Source organism: Cottoperca gobio, chromosome 10 (assembly GCF_900634415.1).
Source record: "Cottoperca gobio chromosome 10, fCotGob3.1, whole genome shotgun sequence".
Lineage (NCBI taxonomy): Eukaryota > Metazoa > Chordata > Actinopteri > Perciformes > Bovichtidae > Cottoperca > Cottoperca gobio.
Genome location: NC_041364.1, coordinates 24,973,889 through 24,993,835, shown reverse-complemented (window position 1 = coordinate 24,993,835; position 19,947 = coordinate 24,973,889). Strand labels below are relative to the sequence as shown.

Below are 19,947 nucleotides of genomic sequence, written 5' to 3'. Positions count from 1 at the left end.
ATACATTTATGCTTCAATATCATTGTGCAGGAGTTGCACTTTCCATTGATGCTGATTTCCAAAAGACGTGTACCAAGTAATGTGCTTTATAAAGTTATAAAGTCCTTTTATTGTGATCCCAGCTGCATATTAAGCTCATACTAAGTTCTCTAACTTACATGTCCCTGTTCTGTTTATCTGTTGGCCCCTTTTTCAAGCTGGGCCCCAGTGTCTGCAGTGTTGGGTGTTCATAATGCAGTGATGTTGATCACATTAAAACACACAACAGTGGTGTAACCAAACATTGTTATTTTATTATCTTAAAAAGAAACACAATCCCAGTAGGGTATCACATACACTACAACAACAGTAACACCAGTACTACACATCAAAGGGACTTTCAGATATTATAGACATTTTAAAAAATCCCTCTTTTATTGTTTAAATTATTTGACTAGGCATGACAGATAAACATCATTTACAGGTATGACATACCGTCACCATTAGAAACAATGTTATTGTTGAACCGCCATTTTTATAAACCACCGCCGATGTTAAGGGAAGACATTTTAATGGACTGTCAGTGTAGAAAAGTGATGGAAGGTTACGGGACTGTGGCTGGAGGGGACTTAGGGGTCGATGGAGGGCCACTGGACCAGACAGTAGCAAGGAGGAATTCGGTAGGGGGCAGTGCAATCATCAGACATGAAGGATGGAACCCATGACCTCCACCAGGCAGGGGACTATGTTACTGGTGGAACAGGGACAAGAAGCCCACTGTGGCTGTGGAACAGGAACTATAACTCCTGAACTGCAGTACAATAGAGATTAAACTCTACTTTAGGGACAAGAACTCAACTGTAGTGGTAAACCAAAGACAAGTGGTACGATAGGGACTGGAACTACAGTATCTGTAGGAACAGGGCACTCTAAATGGTAAAGGTGGAACAGAAACGACCTTGGCTAACACAATCTGGATTTATCCTTCCTATGTCTTTCTGTGGTCATAGAATAGGGGATAAGGCCCTATGTGGGTCAACTGGCACTATTAACTCTTCTGTAGATAGTGTAATTGTTATTCAAATCATACTGCCCTTAAATAGTATTAGAAATCTGTAGACATTGCAGACTATGGGATACAATCCTAGAATACTACTATAATTTGAACTATTGGTAGTTTTAGTCTCCATTGGGTTGTAGTTCCTAGCACCCCAGGGACTAAAACCCAAGAACAGCCGGGTTAGAATCATAACATATTGATGGCATAGTGACAATATTTGAAGAACAGAAACATCTGTCCATTTAGGAACAAATATTCACCAGTACCCTGGAACAGAGGGTAAAGTATTAGCAGTTTGAAGCATAACATAATGATCCTTTCACTGTAGTGGTAAGACATGAGGTTGTACCCTGTGTAGTGGCAAGATGCAGAGTAGCATCGAATGCAGTGGTACAATGAGAACTAAAACCCAACAGTAGGTGAGGGAGCAGAATCCTACTCCAGTGGTAACTATAATACCTTCTTACATCAGACACAGAGCCATTTGACTAGTTCTTTAATGGGTTCAAGAGAGTTTGCAGTGTTTGTTACATTTGTTCTGAACACATGGAGGTGAATAGTTAAAGTTCCAGTCTACCATTGCAAAGGCCTGATTCCACCGAACACAATGTGTTCGCACATTGTGTTCGCTGGAAAGCCAGTGAGGGTGGTCGTCCTTGTCGCTACATTAATGACTCGTACTGGTCAGTCATGGAGCCGACACAGTTGGTCACACCAATAGTACAGTTACCTGCGACAAGGACAGCTGGGCAGAGGAAACTCACCTCACATGAGCGAACATGGTGAAATCTATAAAAAAATAAAGATTCAAAAAACAAAAGAAACATTAGGTCCTACCATACAGCGGGCAAGTTAACTCAAGGTGAGAGACGACAAGTATCTTGATATACATCGTTCTTTTACCAAAAGCAGCTACACTATCTTTTACTGAGGCACACTTAAAGGGTCAGTAAGCATTCACATTTAGTGCTTGCTGGACCATGAAACAGAAAACTTTTAAGATGACGTTCACGCCTTCCAGTGTGGAAATTGAGAGCACACTTTAAGGGGGTGGGGCAATTCAGAAAGGTAGAAACACTGACATGGTAAGACGACACGTTGCATGAACAAGTTTGTTTCAAGCATACTGAACCCCTCAAGCCTAATTTATACTTTACACGTAGCTATGCGGGTCAATGTGACGTACATTTCATCTGCAGCTCTTGTCTGACGGAGTTCATGCAGACAACCAAAATATATGCCCATGATGAACTGGCTTTGGAGTATATCTGGAGTCCTACAGTGTGCACATCCTCACTGAATATGATATTAACTTCTCTGTGCCAAGTCACAGCGGGCTAGCTTGCATAGCTGTATGTCAGGATATTGTGTTACATTGGTGACAAGGCCAACACGACTTGAAGTCCCTTTCTGGGATCCAGACAGAGGTTCACTCTGCAGAGGAGAAGTGTGTCTGTGTTTGTGCGTGGGGAGGATAGCATTGGCAGCTGAAGCACAATGCTATCATGTAACATTAGGAGAAACCTTGTTAGTGAAGAAAGGGAAACAATAGGGAGTCCAGCACTTTGATGTGTAGTGTGTTAGTGTATATATGTGTGTGTGTGTATGTGTGTGTGTGCAGACATTCACAGGCTAGAGGCTGATGACAGTGTGATAGTAGAAAGGACAGGCTGTGTTTTTGCTGCTGTGGAGGTAGTTGTAGAGGAGCCTATAGGACGACAACACTGGGATGACTGACAGCTCCCTGAGCCTATAGGAGGATGGGAAATGATTGACCTATAGGACTGCAGGATCTTTCGAGATCGGTAAATCCAGCTCAGCTCAGGTCTTGTTAAAATGAGACAAACACATGTGGAATGCTGGTCTTATTCTACATGTCCTTGTGTCATCGTCAGTGGTCGCCCCGTCCGTCTGTTCCGTCACCGTGTAATCCCAGGCCTCTTCACCCACATGCTTCATAGAAGGGACTAAATGGCCATTGGCAAAAGTATGCAGGTGAAACCTATTATACAAGTGTAAGCAACCATTTACTGTATTCCAACTCTCTCATCACCCTTTTTATTATGACTATTATCATGGCCGTCACTGACCATAATACATCTTAGCACCAGGAGTGAGAGTGGCTCAGGGATTTGATTCAAACTGTTTGAAGAAAAGCTCATGAACTTGATAGAAATGTAAATTAATGGTAAAGTTTTGTATAACTAAATAAATACTGGGATCAAAACAAAGTCATATCCCTGCTTGTTGTTTAGAACATTAGTCTGGATGAGTTTTCTGAATCACCTCTTATCTCATATTCTCTGTTGGACGCTCAGCCTACTCAAGTGCCAGTACAGCTGCTACTAATGAATGTACATCTGTACACCTGTACACCCAGGCTGGCTTGGTTGTGCAGCAGCACCTACTTTTTCTAAAGCCAGGATTTTTACATTTCATTTTGAATTCACTAGCCATTCAAAGAAACGGTCAGTGATATTTGCTGTTTAAAAATGCCCAACTCTTAGAAGAAGTTAGCCCCTAACAGCTGGGCTGTGAAAGTCAACAGGGATATGACTGTGACCCCTCATGTCCACTGGATGCAGCAGCGCCACGTCTTCCAGCAGTCCCATCTCTACATATTAACTGTTGTTTGGTTCTGCTTCAAGATCTAACTGACATTAATGTGCTTTGTTTCTAATGCTTTTTTGCCAACATTTCTCTGGATATTTCTCTTTCTCTCCACCCCCTCCCCACCCTCCTCTCACTTCTGCTGGATATGTATAGAAGCAATGGTGAAAACCAAAACCAGTGAAGTTTCTCATTTTCTGTGTGCTTTTTGTGTCATAAAGGTTTATTGAGGTCCTGCTGTGACGTTGCCATATAGTGCTGAGTGCCATACTGAAGGGCAGAAGCAAGGCGACGACTCCATAAACAACAATGGCTAATTCATAGTTTCCCCATGAATAAATCATTAGATATGGCTGGTTTCCACCCTCTGACCACCTGAGGTCTAAACACCTAGAGAAATACTGTGTTAGGAAAAGGTATTTATTTTATTTTACTCCTGCTCAGGTGTTCATGTAACCTTAGCTCTTCAGTCTGCCAGGGTAATAGAAATGAGTAAATAAATGAATAAATCATGAATATAAGGAGTGTCTACTGTCATCTCCACCTTTCGTCTATATCACTTTGGGTTCAGGTTCATCACACATTGAACCTCGTCCGTTTCTTAATTAGCCAACGTGGCTAATGTAACAACAGACACGCTTTGTGCTGCAGCCTTCACACGAACAGAGCACGGCTTACAGAACAGTACATGGTGACAAAACGTGCTGTTCAGCATAATCCTACTGGAATGACTAACAATAGACCTTCAATGATTGACTTCATATGAATAATCCATAATACTGTTTAATGTCTACAGTTAACCTTTAGAAGTATGAAAGTCCTCAATGCACTGCAAAGCCTTGTGAACTCTGTGTGCTCTAAGTTTAACCACAACAATGGTCCCTTCTTACGCAGTGTCTCATCACCACAATGCTATTAATCACTGCGGGATGTTTATTGAAAGGAATGTGATTAAGTTTAACTGGATTTAGTATTGTGACTCAATAGTCACTATGAACACATTTACATGCTTTTTCAGGCTGTGTCCTCATCTGCAGGACCTCAATAGCTGATATCCGAACACGACTGTGAAGTGACTTTATAAACAAACAAGAAAAACTAGTTTCGCCATATGTACATAAAGACAAGGTAACAAAATGCAGCATGTAATTAAATATTAATTTCATGTCAACTGTCAATAAATATAGGCATTTATACACTTCATATATAAATTCACTTAAATTGTGTAAGGTATGTATATTCTGTATATTCCTTTTTTTAATGTCATCTCTCATTTTTTTATATCTTATTTTATTTTTTATTTCTTTCAAATATTTCTCTATTTGTTTTCTCTGTGCTGCTGTAACATGTGAACGTCTCCTCAGGAAATCTATAAAGTGACATCTACGGCGGCCCTGAGAGCTTGCCTGTGTTTTCATAATTTGCAGTACGCTGAGCTCTCGGGGCCGCCGTACTTATCTCATCTGTAATGATAGTGGAGTGGAGAAAAGAGCATGTGACCAATGGACATTGGCACACTGTCAGGCAGAAGATTGTTTCCAGCCATGACAGAGCTGAAACCTGAAGCAGCTGCATCCAGTGGACATAAGGGGTAACGTAAAAATAGAGAAAAGGTGGAAGAAGATCTGTCCCTATGAAAGTCTAAACAGTACGTAATCAAAGATCTCATCCCTGGAGCGACAACTCAGGCTGTCCATAAATCTGACAACAGTGTTCAGGCAGTTGAAATGGGCATCATGGCATCCAACAGATACAAGAAATGCTCAGCCTTATTCTACAGTTATAGTAAAAAACAGTCCTGGTTACAGGTTACTCATTTGACCTTTCTAACCCCCTCACATTGTTGATGCACTTTGGAGTGGTGGTCAGGGTATTAATTCTCATTGTCATTTGTTGTGGAACTGCACCTTACAAGGTGTCTGCCAGTGGTGAATTTAGAGAAGAGCTAACAGAGACAAATGAGTAGGAGCTGGATGAGTGAGGATGTGTGTACCGTTAGTAACAGTAGTCAGCAGAGCTGCGTCTCTTCAGTGTGTAACACCAGGAGACACCACTAGAGGGAGATCTGATCTGGAGCAGCTGGAATGAGAGTGGATATAACATGACCTGAGATTACAGATTATACAAACATCACACACACGCGCACACACACACACACACACACACACACACACACACACACACACACACACACACACACACACACACACAGTAGAACCCACGTGAAAGTGAAACAACACAACAGCAGTGTGTATACTAGAGGCTGTAGAATGACATGGTCAGAGTCTGCCCAATGGCCTGGTGTGTATATGTCTGTGTGTATGTGTGTGTGTGTGTGTGTGTGTGTGTGTGTGTGTGTGTGTGTGTGTGTGTGTGTGTGTGAGAGACAGAGCAGTTTCCTGGTGGTCTAAATTGCTCTGTTTGTATCTGTCCAAGTGTATGTGTGTGTGTGTTAATAGCTATAGTTCCACAGCGGGCCTGTGGCAGCTCCACTGATTCAGTCAGTCAATCTGAAGATGTAACAGTCCTTGGGGTGGAAATATATTTTCTGGCACCTCTCCATTGGCTTTTGGTGCTCCACCCAGCCCTTAGTTCTACCCCTAGACGCTGGTGATTGACGCAAGGCAAGCGCTAGGCTTCTGGAGTTTCTCTGGTTGGGTGCCGGCAGGTTCTGGGATGGCGCGGAAAGAGAAGGGGGGGCCCGTGCCGGTAGTGATGCCGAGATGGCCGGGGCTCAGTGCCAGGTTCTGCCGACGATTACTTTCCACTATTGAGGAGGTGTTAGACGCTAGGCTCTCCCTTGTTCTGCAGAGAGACAGAGACACACAATGAGAGATGATTGAACCACAACATCGAATGGAGTGCTTGAAGCTCTCCTGCTGAAACTGGACTACATACCCTGAATGACAGACATTCACATTTTTTGTTCATCTTAACATCACAGAGTAACACGCAAATCATGAGCGTAGGTTTTCTTCCAACATTGGACACACACACACACACACACACACACACACACACACACGCACACACACACACACACACACACACACACACACACACACACACACACACACAAACACACACACACACACACACACGCACACACACATTTTAAGCAGGGGGTCTGGTCTTTTTAGCTTCCTACATTCTGGGGAATTTTTCTGCATCAATTTAGAATGATGGGAATGACTTTAGGTATGTAAAGGAAAACAAAATTCAGGCACCAGGTGATATATAATGGAATATATTGCAGTAAGGTTCTCACACATTCTGTATTGCTTTCAAATATTTATTCTCCTGTAGATCAAACTTTTCTCATTTAATGTTATCCCTGCTGACTCAACACACATGGAGGCATTATTTACTCTTCCCTCCTCCTTTGTGTACTTTGTTTGGGTAAGTAACCTGTTTGCTGCTGGGTTCAGACCACACAGCATTAGCCCAACACAGCAGCCATAGGCCTTTGGGTCGGATCGGTAAAGACAGTGGACGTCGGGCGTGACGATTGATCGCTTGAGCTCGTGTGGTTTGTCATCGTGGATGACAACCGACGCATCTCAGACGCATCACAACATTCTGACAGGATGACGGCTTGGTGTGTCAGGTTAGGTTGGTGATCAGGTTAAACTGAGCTTTTACAAAAGAATGATGTAAGCCTCCCTAATGAGGGTCAGAACTGTGTGGTAGTAAAGTTAAGGACTTATTCTCCCCTCTAACCTTCTCTGTTATCTCTCATTTTAAATGTCAATATAGCCCAATACATAGCACAGCTTTTTTCTTTAATCTGGATTTCTGTTGATTTTGTTGGACTACGATAGAAAGAAAGGAATTTATCACCGCAGCAAGTTGGGAATGACGCCTGCTTAACAAGTAGTATTTATAGGCTGAAATTAAACTCAGTCAATAACGGGCTGTGTGTGTGTGTAGCAAACCCAGTCGGCTGGGGACAACTGTTTCAACTAGTTTTTAATCAGATCTGAGTATGTGGTCAAACTCGGCAGATACCCAATATCAGATTGGGGTCGGGGCCAAAAACGTGATCAGGACATCTCTTTTTGTCAACTATCGCTTTAATAGCGGTGCTCTATATATCGGTGGCTGATACATTATTGAATAATAATAATAATATAGAACACCACGGAGCATCTCTACTGATCACACTGGACAGCAGAAGCGAATAGGACATTAGCGATATCATGCAGCGAAATGTTCGCTGCATGATATCGCTAATGTCCTATTCACATTTTGGCATTTGTAAGATTAATATGAGGTTTTTTTGTGTTAGAATAAACCACAACAAACAAGTGGTGCACCCATGTGGACTTTCAGGGCCGACAATGAATCAACTTTTTCAGCAGCTGCGGACAAATCTCTGGCAACAAAGTTGAAAAACATTTTAAACTACTTAGAATTCACAGACCAAAATATCATATTATTGATATGACTTGATAAATGAAATGGTTGACAACTACATAAATTGCAATCTGATAAATGAACAAAAATATTGTTGTTTGACACTGTAACTGGAAAAATTATTTTCACAAGTGTCAGAAATCTCCCTTTGCTGGTCACGATAGAGGTGACTATTGGAGGAATCAATTCCAATGAGCACAAGCACACGCAAGTAAATGTAAACTCTGCAATTAACCCATCCTAGTATTAGGAGCAGTGGGCAGCTATTATACAGCGCAAAGGGAGCAGTGTGGGGATCCGGTGCCTTGCTCAAGGGCAACTCGGCAGTACCCAACTGGTACCTCTCAAAGTACCAGTACCACACTCATACGTTCTGAAAAGATAAACCAAATTAGATGTAATAAGGAATTTTGAAAAGATTGTCATAGAATAAATACATGTGGTACTGAATTCAGATTAAATTAAATGATGTTGAATGCTAACTCTAGACATAGGTGTGACAGCCTGTCTTATTTCAGATGGACTGACCCAGATTCTGTCTGTTTTTACTTTACTCACAATATTTTTTATAACTGCACAAAGTACGACATGATTTATTCTTGCAAATGTCATCTGCAGTCTTCTCTATTCTTGTGTGCTGGTGGGGCTAAAAAAGAATCAGCTAATTCTAGCTAATAAAGAGAAATTAATGAAAACCTTTTGCTAATAATCCCACAATGCAATCTGTTGCATTAGATAAATGGAAAAAGAGTGGTAAATGTGCATATATTGTATCTGGAACAGAAACTATTGTTTAAGTATGTATGCAGTATATATGTATGCAAGATATTTGCTGTTCTACTCACGGTTGTTTGCGCTTGTTGGAAGTTGCTTTGGACAAAGGCGTCAGCTAAATGTCATGTCATGTATGTACATGTTCTCACCTTGGGGAGTTGAATCCACTGTCGACAGTAACGGAGCTGGAGTCCATACTGTCAAGTCTAGCAGAGTGGGCTGACTGCTGGTTCTGACTGGGCTCTGGAAGGTTCTCTTTAACACCAGGAAAGGTGAGGGTTCTTTCAAACCTCCTCTGTAGATCTCTCTCCTTCTCTCTCTCCAACAGCCACTGCATGGTCCCTGCTCCACCTCCTCCCATCCCAACAACACCTCCTCCAGCCTTTTCGTCCTCTCCTCGACTTTTAGTCCCCCCTTCCTCGAGTTCATCATCATCTGAGACATTGTAGTAGTCAAAGGAGGCCTCTGCAGCACTGGTAGTAGGTTCAATCCCCTGTGGGGGAGCAGACGGTGTTGCCACCAGAGGTTTGGGGGCATCGAAGGCCTCCTGGGAATCAAGTGCATCGCAGGATGAGGACAGAGTAGAGGAGGCGAGGGCAGGGGTTTTTCTCAGAGAGCTGTAGCCGGGCAAAGGGAGGCTTGGAGGAGGTTTAAAGAGTGTGTCTTTACTAAAGATCTCCTTTCGTTTCTCCTGACCAGAGGAGGCACTGTGGGGAGGTCGTCCATTTGGAAGAGGGGTGTCAGGGATAGAGAGGGGTATTGGAGGCAGGCTGCCACCCTTAGGACCCACCTTTGACAAGTCCTCCTTGTTTACGAGAGGATTGGGTGTCTGTCTGTCTGTTTGCCTTTCAGCACTGGTTAGTTTTAATCCATCATGGCTACTTTTGCCTAGAGTTCCCAGTGGGTTTGCTGCTATGAGAGCAGCCTCAGAGGAACCGGAGCATTGGAAGTAATCATCAGGAGGGATGGCGCAGGGCAGTGGTTTGGGTGAGTATGCCGGAAGGCTGTCCCTACTCTTAGCCTTTTCTAAACTCCTGCCACCATCCAACCCCAGAGAATCCATAGGGAGTTTAACTGAGGGGGCGGTGGCACGAGAGTAGTGAGAAGTGCTCTGATTGGCTCGCAGGGTGCCATCGTCAGTATAGTAACGGCTCCGGTCGTCGTAATAATCTGGTGGGCCAATCAACCCAGCTCCAAGTGGTCCTTTAGAATTGTCCATAGACCTAGAGCGTTCCTTGGCCTTGTCGCTGCGTTCGTTCCTGGACTTCCTCTCCTGGGTGTGGGAGTGTGAGCGGTGTACTTTGGAGTGATGGGCTGATGGACCATGGCTTGGCTCAGGGAAAGGCATTTCTGTGCGCCGCTTCGCAAGCTCTCCAGACACATCCCACTCTGGCGTGACAGGCAGGTGGGCGGAGTCGAGGATGTTGGGGTTGCTGTGTGCCAGATGAAGGCGGGCCCGTTGCCGATCCATGGCCAGGGCGTGTTCCCTTGGTGACCGCGCCAGTGAGGACGAGTAGGCTCTGTAGTCCCTGTCGGCCAGCTCCAGGTCACTTGGCTCACCGCGGGACGCCCTCGTCTTGCTATGTGAGCGGCTGAGTTTGGTCTGAGACTGCTTTCTGTGTCTACCCCCACTTCTCCTACTCCTGGAGCTCTGATTGGCTGACGACGCTTTGCTTCTCTGAGCACGCTCTTCTTCGAGGCGCTTCATGACCGCTGTGTGCCGGGCGAGGTTCTCCACAGTGAGGTCAGGGTTGATTCTGCGGATGATCTCCATCTCTACATGGCGTGGCAGCTGGCTTGGCGCCTCCTCGTCACGGAGCGGCCACTCCTCAGGGGGGAACTGTGCAGAGAAGGTGGCCAACTGCTTGGTCTTGTCCTTTTTAAAGCTCAGACGGAACAGCTTCAAACCAAATTTCCGACTTCCTGTCCCACTTCCTCCACCTGCTTGTTTCTCTGTCTCTCCTCCTCCCCCTCCTCCTACCCCGCTTCGGTGCTTGGTAAGCGTGTCCGTCTTGAAGGGGAACCCAAGGGTGGTGCGACTCTTTTCTGTGTTGCCTCCTGCTTGTTGAGGAGGTGTTTGTGGTGAGTGCGGGGACGAGTACGCCTCCCGGTGGTCTTTGGGAGAACGACGCTGTAGGGTGGTGTGGTGACTAGGGGGGTCGTCTCCACGGTAACTGTTGTTGAAAAAAGAATCCCCACCTCCTCCACCGCCCCCACTGTGGTTTTGGCTGGACTTTGGGTGTGTTCGATCTCGCACGACTCCAGAGGTGGACTGGGGTGATGGTGCCAGAGAGAGGGGAGGTGCACTGCGTTTGCTGATGCTGCTGTTGGTTTTGATGTTGCTGCTGTTGGTGTCGGTCAGCGGATCGCTCGTCTAAGTGGTACCACTTGGAACTGGTTCGGATTAGGCTCGGCGTGATGAAGTAAGTCTGAGGGGTTACAATAAAATATCCGTCTGGTGTTGGGTAGATCTTCCGCTCACGGACCAGCATGCTTAGCGTGTGGTGCAGAACCTCCTCCGTCGGTGTGGGAACACCTGAGCAGAATCAGAGACAAGAAGCTGTTAGAGCAGAACTACGAGGACTCAAGCCTCAAGAGATTTTTATGAAAATAGTTATGAATATGTGTAAAACCAAAAGATTATGTGACACCTATACAGCCAAAAGTACAGATACTCATAATGCTAACCTCAAGAGACAGAAATGCTGAAACAATAATAAATAAAAGGCCTTTTTTTCCCTTTATAAATATCTTTGGTAGAACAAAAGTGTAGAAAGATATATAATATACAACAGCAAATTTGATAAATGTATTAATAATAGAGCAGCATACAACATAGTAAGAAGTGTAAGTATATAAATATAGTATATAAAGTTCAGGTTTACACTGCAGTTGCAGAAACCTCAGTGCAGTATATAGTAAACATTCAAATACAGTAATAAATAAATATTGAAAAAGGGCATCTGGGCAACCACAAGTGTCAGATTCTCTCAGAGCGTCTGAAACCCTATTTCTAACATCGGAAACTAATAATACAACAATTCTGTCCACGTTTTGCAGTGATTGGCCAGCTTGGTGGATTAGTGAAAATCGGCAGGATTTCAACTTCACTCTCAGCTCATGATTTTCATTCCCGGCACAAACATTAAGTGACATGTACAACTAAGTGCAACAACATGAATGCTTTCGAGACGGTCTGAACGTGTGCGATTCATCACGTCTTGTCCCTTTATATTTCCTTGTTCAGACTGACACAGCGTTTACTCAACCTCTGTGCTTGTGGCTACTGCTTTCTCTTATCTGTAGATGTTTTCTTTTTATACATACTCAACTTTGTTAGTGATGTTTCCCTTTTTCAATACACTTTATCTATGAATATAAAAAATACTTTATTATACTGAACAGTCTGGTAATGTATTATTCACTTCTCCGCCCAGTATTACACTACAGTAAAAGTACACTAAACTTGTATACCAGTTTCAAAGTCAACACTCAACCCTTCATCACATGTGATCTGAATTTTCACACAGTTCCTTGGCACTGCTGAGGTGTATTTGTGGCAGTGGGGTGTGGTTAGGGCGCCGGCTGTTGGGGAGAGACAGGAGTGTCCCAGCTGGAGGCCAGACAGCTGAACGGAATCAGGTAATCAGTCACATAATAAATGCATGGTGATGGCCTGGTTCTGTTCTCTTGCTGGCTGGGTTCCAGAGGATACGGAGACCCTCCTTCAGCCACGACGCAACACCGCCGCAGAGCAGCAGAACCGCGGACAGGAGAGCAACCTGTCAGCTGGGACTGTAAAGTAACGTTACCTGTGTGAGCCAGAAGGCCCGTGGCGAATAAAGCAGTGTGTGACCCTATACCTCCTCTCTGTCTGTCCTTTTAACTGACTGTGGACAAGAGTCGTCCACAGTATTCATTAAGTCATTCTTGTCCTTGTTCTAAAAGTAACATGTCTTGATGGTTTTTGAGACCTGTTGCAGCCACTTCACAATTATGACAAATTTGTATTTTTCTTGTTAGGAAAGTGTTTTTTTTTGGAACCAATGGTGATTGAGCCTAAGGCCTACTGATACAAATATTGCAATATTTATATATTTGGCAGTATTACAAACTGAAAAAATGCTCTCTTAATTCACTTCTAATGCAAACCAAAGATTTCATACAGTTGCATCTTGACATTAAAAGCATTTAACTAGCCAAACAAGAGTTGACTTTTATCATGAAGTAGTCACAGGAAAGGCAATGTGTTTGTCAATTAGCTTGGCACGGACTGCTATTGTCATTAAATATGAGTCTACAAAACAAGACTTTGAAATATTGCAGGAAATAATGAAAGTCAGACACTTCCTCTTAGAGTGGCATGTTCCGTCTCCCCAGTGCAGTTTACCAAGACCACAGGAGAGTTATTCTGAGTTCAAGTAGTTAGACCAATTAGGCCAAAACGGTTGGTACTGCCTTTGTTTCTGACTGGTGTGTGTCCACTGAACTGTAAAAACACACACAAACCCTTGCAACAAAGCTTAGACCAACAAAGGTATTCCTAGTGTACATGCTGTCAAGCCACTTGTTCTGCAATAAAAACTTTCCCTGGTTGGAACTTTTGGAGTCAGCCATCCTCTTTCTTTTATAGTGTGTGCAGTTATTTCAGTTTATAAATCCAGACAGTCGTTCTGCTCCAACCCTTCTCCAATTTTCTTCTCTTCTCTTTCTCATTTATCCTTTCTGCTTCTTCTCTATTTGTCTTTCCTGCTCTCTCTCCTTTCTCTTCTCTCCATTAACCTTTTCTCCTCTCTCTCTTCTCAGTATCTCCTGCTTTCTCTCTCTCTGACAGTCCCGAGGTATTACTGCCAGTTACATCATAGCAGCCTTTCAGCCCAGCCAGCATGATGCAACTCCATGCAGACAGACAGACTGCGCACACCCACACACGCACTGTCCATACTCTTCCCTCTCCATCTTGTTGATAAGAAGCCCGAGCAGAGGGAAGGAGGTGGACACAGAAGAGCTGTATGTTCTGGATTCAGGATGGGCTAATCTTCACATCAACACACTCACACACATCCAAATGTATAGTATTATACTGATCACTCTCAACGTACTGGCATCAGGGGAAAACTAGGCGTCATCTTTTAACGATGAGAATTAGTGTGAATGAAACGGTGTGAGAGTTTCAGGTCCAGACTGGTTGGAACACTGAAAGCAGTTGGTGCACTGCACAATTCTTTGTAGTGGTCAATCCACGGAATTACAACTTCCGTATCACATGATGCCATGGGGCCAAAAACGTAATTTTCCCATTGATTTACGTTGTGAAAGAGATGGCTGTCATTTTTTTTTTTAGGTAAATCAACTTCTCAGTACAAACACTTGAATAGCCCTTATTTAAATCATTATGTCCTATATTTTCCCTCCATTCATGTGACTGAGCTGAGACCCTGACGGAGGGGCTGGGAGGCCGCTGTGTTTGGTGACACTGTTTATAATTCTTATTAGTGAGATAACCCTGGTCCTAGATTTCATTTGAGTAATTTACTTGGTTAAGTAGGTATGGGAATCAAGAACTGGTTCCTAGTTATCCGAAATAGCATGCCTACGTGACTATCAATTCCTCTTAACGATGCTTTACGACAGATGCGCTTACACAATGTTGTAACACCATACACATGCTGAATCATGTTTCAGTTAGTTTTTCAGACCAAAGCCAATGTGGAGAAGAAACAAAACGCTTAAAAGAGTGGCTGCATTTCACATGAGTAGATGACAACAACGCAAGTTGCAATATTTGGTAAATGTAATTTGATCAAAACACAGCATTATTTTATTAAACTAACGTTAGCTCTGTTTATTTCCATGACTAAGAAAACCTAAATGATAAAAAAATGTTGTTGGTTCCAGTCGATATCCTTTTAAAAAAGCACATCTCAACCATGATCAATAGAGATTGGATGCTCCTGAGCTTCATTTCAAGTTTCACAGCAAAGGGTCTGAAAACTAGGAAACGGGATCATATTACTCCTGTATTAGCTGCTCTGCACTGGCTCCCGGTAAAATACAGAATATAATTCAAAATCCTTCTCCTGACTTACAAAGCAATTAACGGTCAGGCTCCAGCATATCTTAAAGATCTCATAGTACCTTATAAACCAACTAGAGCATTGCGCTCCCAGACTGCAGGGTTACTTGTAGTTCCTAGAGTCTCTAAGAGTACAATGAGAGCCAGAGCCTTCAGCTATCAAGCTCCTCTCCAGTGGAACCAGCTTCCAGTTTGTGTTCGGGAGGCAGACACACTCCACATTTAAGAGCAGGCTAAAGAATTTCCTTTTTGATAAAGCTTATAGTTAGGGCTGGCTCAGGTTTGCCTTGGATCAGCCCCTAGTTATGCTGCTATAGGCTTAGACTGCCGGGGGACACCTCCCTGCTCTCCTCCTCTTCCTCTCTCCTCTCTCTCTCTTCTTCTCCCTCTCTATCTGTATGCATTATGTAAATGTATGTTACTAACTCATCATCCAGGGCATTATCACCAGAGTTTTTGTGTCTCTCATGTGGCAGGTTGCCACTGATAAAGTTTACGTCAGGATCATGAATCGTGGCTGCGCCTGCTGCCCTGGTCCTGCTGGACACCGGGAAGGCTTTTTGACATTTTCCTGGATTCATCCAAACTTTCTCTTTTTCAACACAACATAATTTCTGTCAAATGTTGTATTTGTACTATGTTGTTTATCCTGTACACACGACATCTACTGCACGTCTGTCCATCCTGGGAGAGGGATCCCTTCTCAGTTGGTCTCCCTGAGGTTTCTTCCATTTTTCCCCCTTTAATTGTGAAGTTTCTTTTAGGAAGTTTTTCTTGTGCGATGCGAGGGTCTAAGGACAGAGGGTGTCGTAACCTGTACAGTCTGTAAGGCACACTGAAACAAATGTATAATGTGTGATATTGGGCTATACAAATAAATTTGATTTGAACTTATGTACATGTGATATATATGTTTTTTTTTAATACATTTACAAAAAATTCTAAAAAACCTTTTTCACTATGTCATTATGCGGTATTGTGTGTAGAATGTTGAGAGAAAACAATTAATTTAATGCATTTTGAAATAAGGCTGTAACATAACAAAATGTGGAAAAAGTGAAGGGGTTTGAATACTTTCCCGATGCAGTGTACTTTGTGATTTATATATAAATGACTCTCTCCACAAAAATATTTTCAATGCAGACAGAAATAGTTATATACTTCTGATGCACACAAATATTTATTGTTTAAATAAATGTAACAGAAATCCACAATTTGTATTATTTAAAAGCATTTGCAATTTGATCAAAAACACATTTCTTTACATTAATTCAAACAAAGTGTTGAACGTGCATGTACAAACTGCTTTCTGTGTGTGAACTTCTCTGCACTTGTGTGTGGGATTTTCGAGATTCCCCTGATGTCGCAAATGCATGTACACATGTGCAATCTCCTTTTCAGCCAAACACATGAGCGTTCCCCCAATAGGTATGCTTCATACGTCATGCACAGGGGGGAACATTTTCTTCACTCAAACTCATTTGAGTTGTCATAATGAATAAATGCTTTGGCTTGCAGTGTCGGTATTGTCAGAGGAGACATGGCCAGTCTGTACTTGTTTGATAAATGAGTAATATAACAGCTGGACCATGTATTGTATGCGGCAGCGTGAGTGAATGTTGGCTAACATTAACTTAACTAGCGTTATAGGTTTGATTGAAACATGATATTTGTTTGGTCGGCTGAGCTAGTCTGCTATACCGTAAAACGTTGATGGTAGCAGCACTATCACAGATAGAATAAAGTCACAAATATCACCTGGCAAACATACACATAGCTAATGTTAGCATTATAGCTATATTAGCTAATATGACCAGCTGTCATATTACTAATACTTAAAAAATACAGGCTGGGGATTTATCCGGTGACAAAATAGTTAATTGCAACATCGACACTGAAAGCCAAGTCATTGATTCCTTATGACAACTTTTACTAGTAAATTAGCCATTGCCAACCTAACTTAAATTATGTCAAATAGATGCGCCCTGCGTAGCATTCAAGCGCTGGCGTTGTAATACTGATGCCTCTATATCAGTGGTACCCAAATGGTGTGCCGTGAGACAATTAGGCCTATTGCATTTAACTGTACACAAGGTTATGAATTATTTTTTAATTACTTCAGTGTTTCCCCTGCGGGGTGCTGCCTGGGCTGGATGAGGTCCGTGCGTGGCGCATATTTTTAAAGTTCTCTCCTTATCTTACATTCTGTCTCTGACTGTAAGTGTGTGCGCTCGTGCGTGTGTGTGTGTGTGGGGGTTCGGAAGCGGAGCTCCACCCTTCGCGAATCAGAGCATCCATCCATCCATCGTCTACCGCTTATCCGGGGTCGGGTCGCGGGGGAAGTAGCTCCAGTAAGTAACTTCCCTTCTCCGGGCCACATCCGCCAGCTCCAACTGGGGGATCCCGAGGTGTTCCCAGGCCAGTGAGGAGATATAATCTCTCCACCGAGTCCTGGGTCTTCCCCGGGGTCTCTTCACAGCTGGACGTGCCTGGAACACCTCCCTAGGGACCACCTCAACTGGCTTCTTTCAACGCAAAGGAACAGCGGCTCTACTCCGAGTCTCTCCCAAATGGCTGAGCTTCTCATCCTATCTCTAAGGGAGACGCCAGCCACCCATCTGAGAAAACCCATTTCGGCCGCTTTTATTCCTGATCTCGTTCTTTCGGTTATGACCCAGCCTTCATGACCATAGTTGAGGGTAGTAACGAAGATCGCCCAGAAGATCGAGAGCTTTGCCTTCTGGCTCAGCTCTCTTTTCGTCACAACGGTGTGGTAAAGCGAATGTAATACCGCCCCCGCTGCTCTGATTCTCCAGCCAATCTCTCGCTCCATCGTGTCCTCACTAGCGAACAAGACCCCGAGGTACTTGAACTCCTTCACTTGGGGTAAGGGCTCATTCCCTACCCGGAGTAGGCAATCCACCGGTTTCCTGCTGAGAGCCATGGCCTCAGATTTTGAGGTGCTGATCCTCATCCCAACCGCTTCACACTCGGCTGCGAACCGATCCAGTGACTGCTGAAGGTCACAGACCGATGACGCTATCAGGACCACATCATCTGCAAAGAGCAGCGATGAGATCCTCAGGCCACCGAACTGCAACCCATCTCCTCCACGACTACGCCTCGATATCCTGTCCATGAAAATTACAAACAGGATTGGTGATAAAGCGCAGCCCTGGCGGAGGCCAACATTCACTGGGAACGAGTCCGACTTACTGCTGAGTATCCGGACACAACTCTCGCTTTGGGCATACAGAAGTGACCCCCTCACCCCATACTCCTCCCACAGTATCACCCGGGGGACCCGGTCATACGCCTTCTCCAGATCCACAATACACATGTAGACCGGTTGTTCCACGTCCAGGACGGAATCCGCATTGTTCCTCTTCAATCAGAGGTTCGATTATCCGCCAAACCCTTCTTTCCAGCACCTTGGAGTAGACTTTACCGGGTAGGCTGAGAAGTGTGATACCCCTGTAGTTGGCACACACTCTCTGGTCCCCCTTTTTGAATAGGGGAACCACCACTCCGGTCTGTCACCCCCTAGGCACTGTCCCAGACTTCCACGCAATGTTGACGAGGCGTGTCAACCAAGAAAGCCCCTCAACACCCAAAGCCTTCAGCATTTCTGGACGGATCTCATCAAGGGTTAGGGTTAGGGTTAGGGTTAGGGTTAGCCACTGTGGAGTTGTTTGACTACCTCAGTGACCTCCAACAGGGAAATTGACGATGGTCCCCCATCAGCTTCCAGCTCTGCCTCTACCATAGAGGGCGTGTTAGTCGGATTCAGGAGTTCCTCAAAGTGCTCCTTCCAGCGGCCGATAACCTTCTCAGTCATAGTCAGCAGGGTCCCACCCTTGCTGTACACAGTTTGGATGGTTCCCCGCTTCCCCCTCCTGAGGTTCCGGACTGTTTTCCAGAAGCACCTTGGTGCCGACCGAAAATCCTTCTCCATAGCTTCTCCGAACTTCTCCCATACCCGCTGCTTTGCCTCTGCCACGGCAGAGGCTGCCACCAGAGTCCTCCCGGATAACATAACCCGGAAGGACTCCTTCTTTAGTCGAACGGCTTCCCTGACCACCGGGGTCCACCACGGTGTTCGAGGGTTACCGCCCCTTGAGGCACCTAAGACATTGAGACCACAGCTCCTTACCGCAGCTTCAGAAATAGAGGTTTTGAACATCGCCCACTCAGGTTCCATGCCCCCAACCTCCACAGGGATGTTTGTAAAGCTCTGCCGGAGTTGAAGATCTCACAGGGTCTTCCAACAGACGTTCCCAGTTCACCCGCACTACCCGTTTGGGCTTACCAGGTCTGTCCAGAGTCTTCCCCCACCCCTTGATCCAATTCACCACCAGATGGTGATCAGTTGACAGCTCCGCCCCTCTCTTCACCCGAGTGTCCAAAACATGCGGCCTCAGATCAGATGATACAATCACAAAATCGATCATTGACATTTGACCTAGGGTGCTCTGGTACCACGTACACTTATGAGCATCCTTATGTTCGAACATGGTATTTGTTATGGCCATTCCATGACGAGCACAGAAGTCCAACAACAAACGACCGTTCGGGTTTAGATCAGGGAGGCCGTTCTGCCAATCACGCCACTCCAGGTGTCTCCATCAATTCCCACGTGCGCGTTAAGTCTCCCAGCAAGACTACGGAGTCCCCTACTGGAGACCCGTGCAGGGCTCCACTCAGGGTCTCCAAGAAGGCCGAATACTCCGAACTGCGGTTTGGGGCATAGGCACAAACAACAGTCAGAGTTTTCCCCCCCTTAACCCGAAGGCGTAAGGAGGCGACCCTCTCGTCCACTGGGGTGAACTCCAACGTAGCGCGCTCAGCCGGGGGCTTGTGAGTATCCCCACACCCGCCTGACACCTCACACCTTGGGCAACTCCGGAGAAGAATAGAGTCCAACCCCTATCCAGGAGTACGGTTCCAGAGCCAAGACTGCGTAGCGGTAAGCCCCACCAGATCCAACTGGTAGCGCTCCACCTGCCGCACTAGTTCCGGTTCCTTCCCCCAC

General features: G+C 44.7%; 1 protein-coding gene across 1 annotated transcript in view; it reads right to left on the bottom strand.

Annotated features, from left to right (window-relative positions):
* Positions 1 to 271: 271 nt before the first annotated feature.
* The window catches only part of LOC115014440 (storkhead-box protein 2-like), a 73,859-nt gene continuing 54,183 nt past the window's right edge, over positions 272 to 19,947 (bottom strand). Inside the window, 3 exon segments of the mRNA XM_029441277.1 lie at positions 272 to 6,454; positions 8,989 to 11,111; positions 11,113 to 11,375. Coding sequence (XP_029297137.1) covers positions 6,250 to 6,454; positions 8,989 to 11,111; positions 11,113 to 11,375 — 2,591 coding nt within the window. The 3' untranslated portion in view covers positions 272 to 6,249.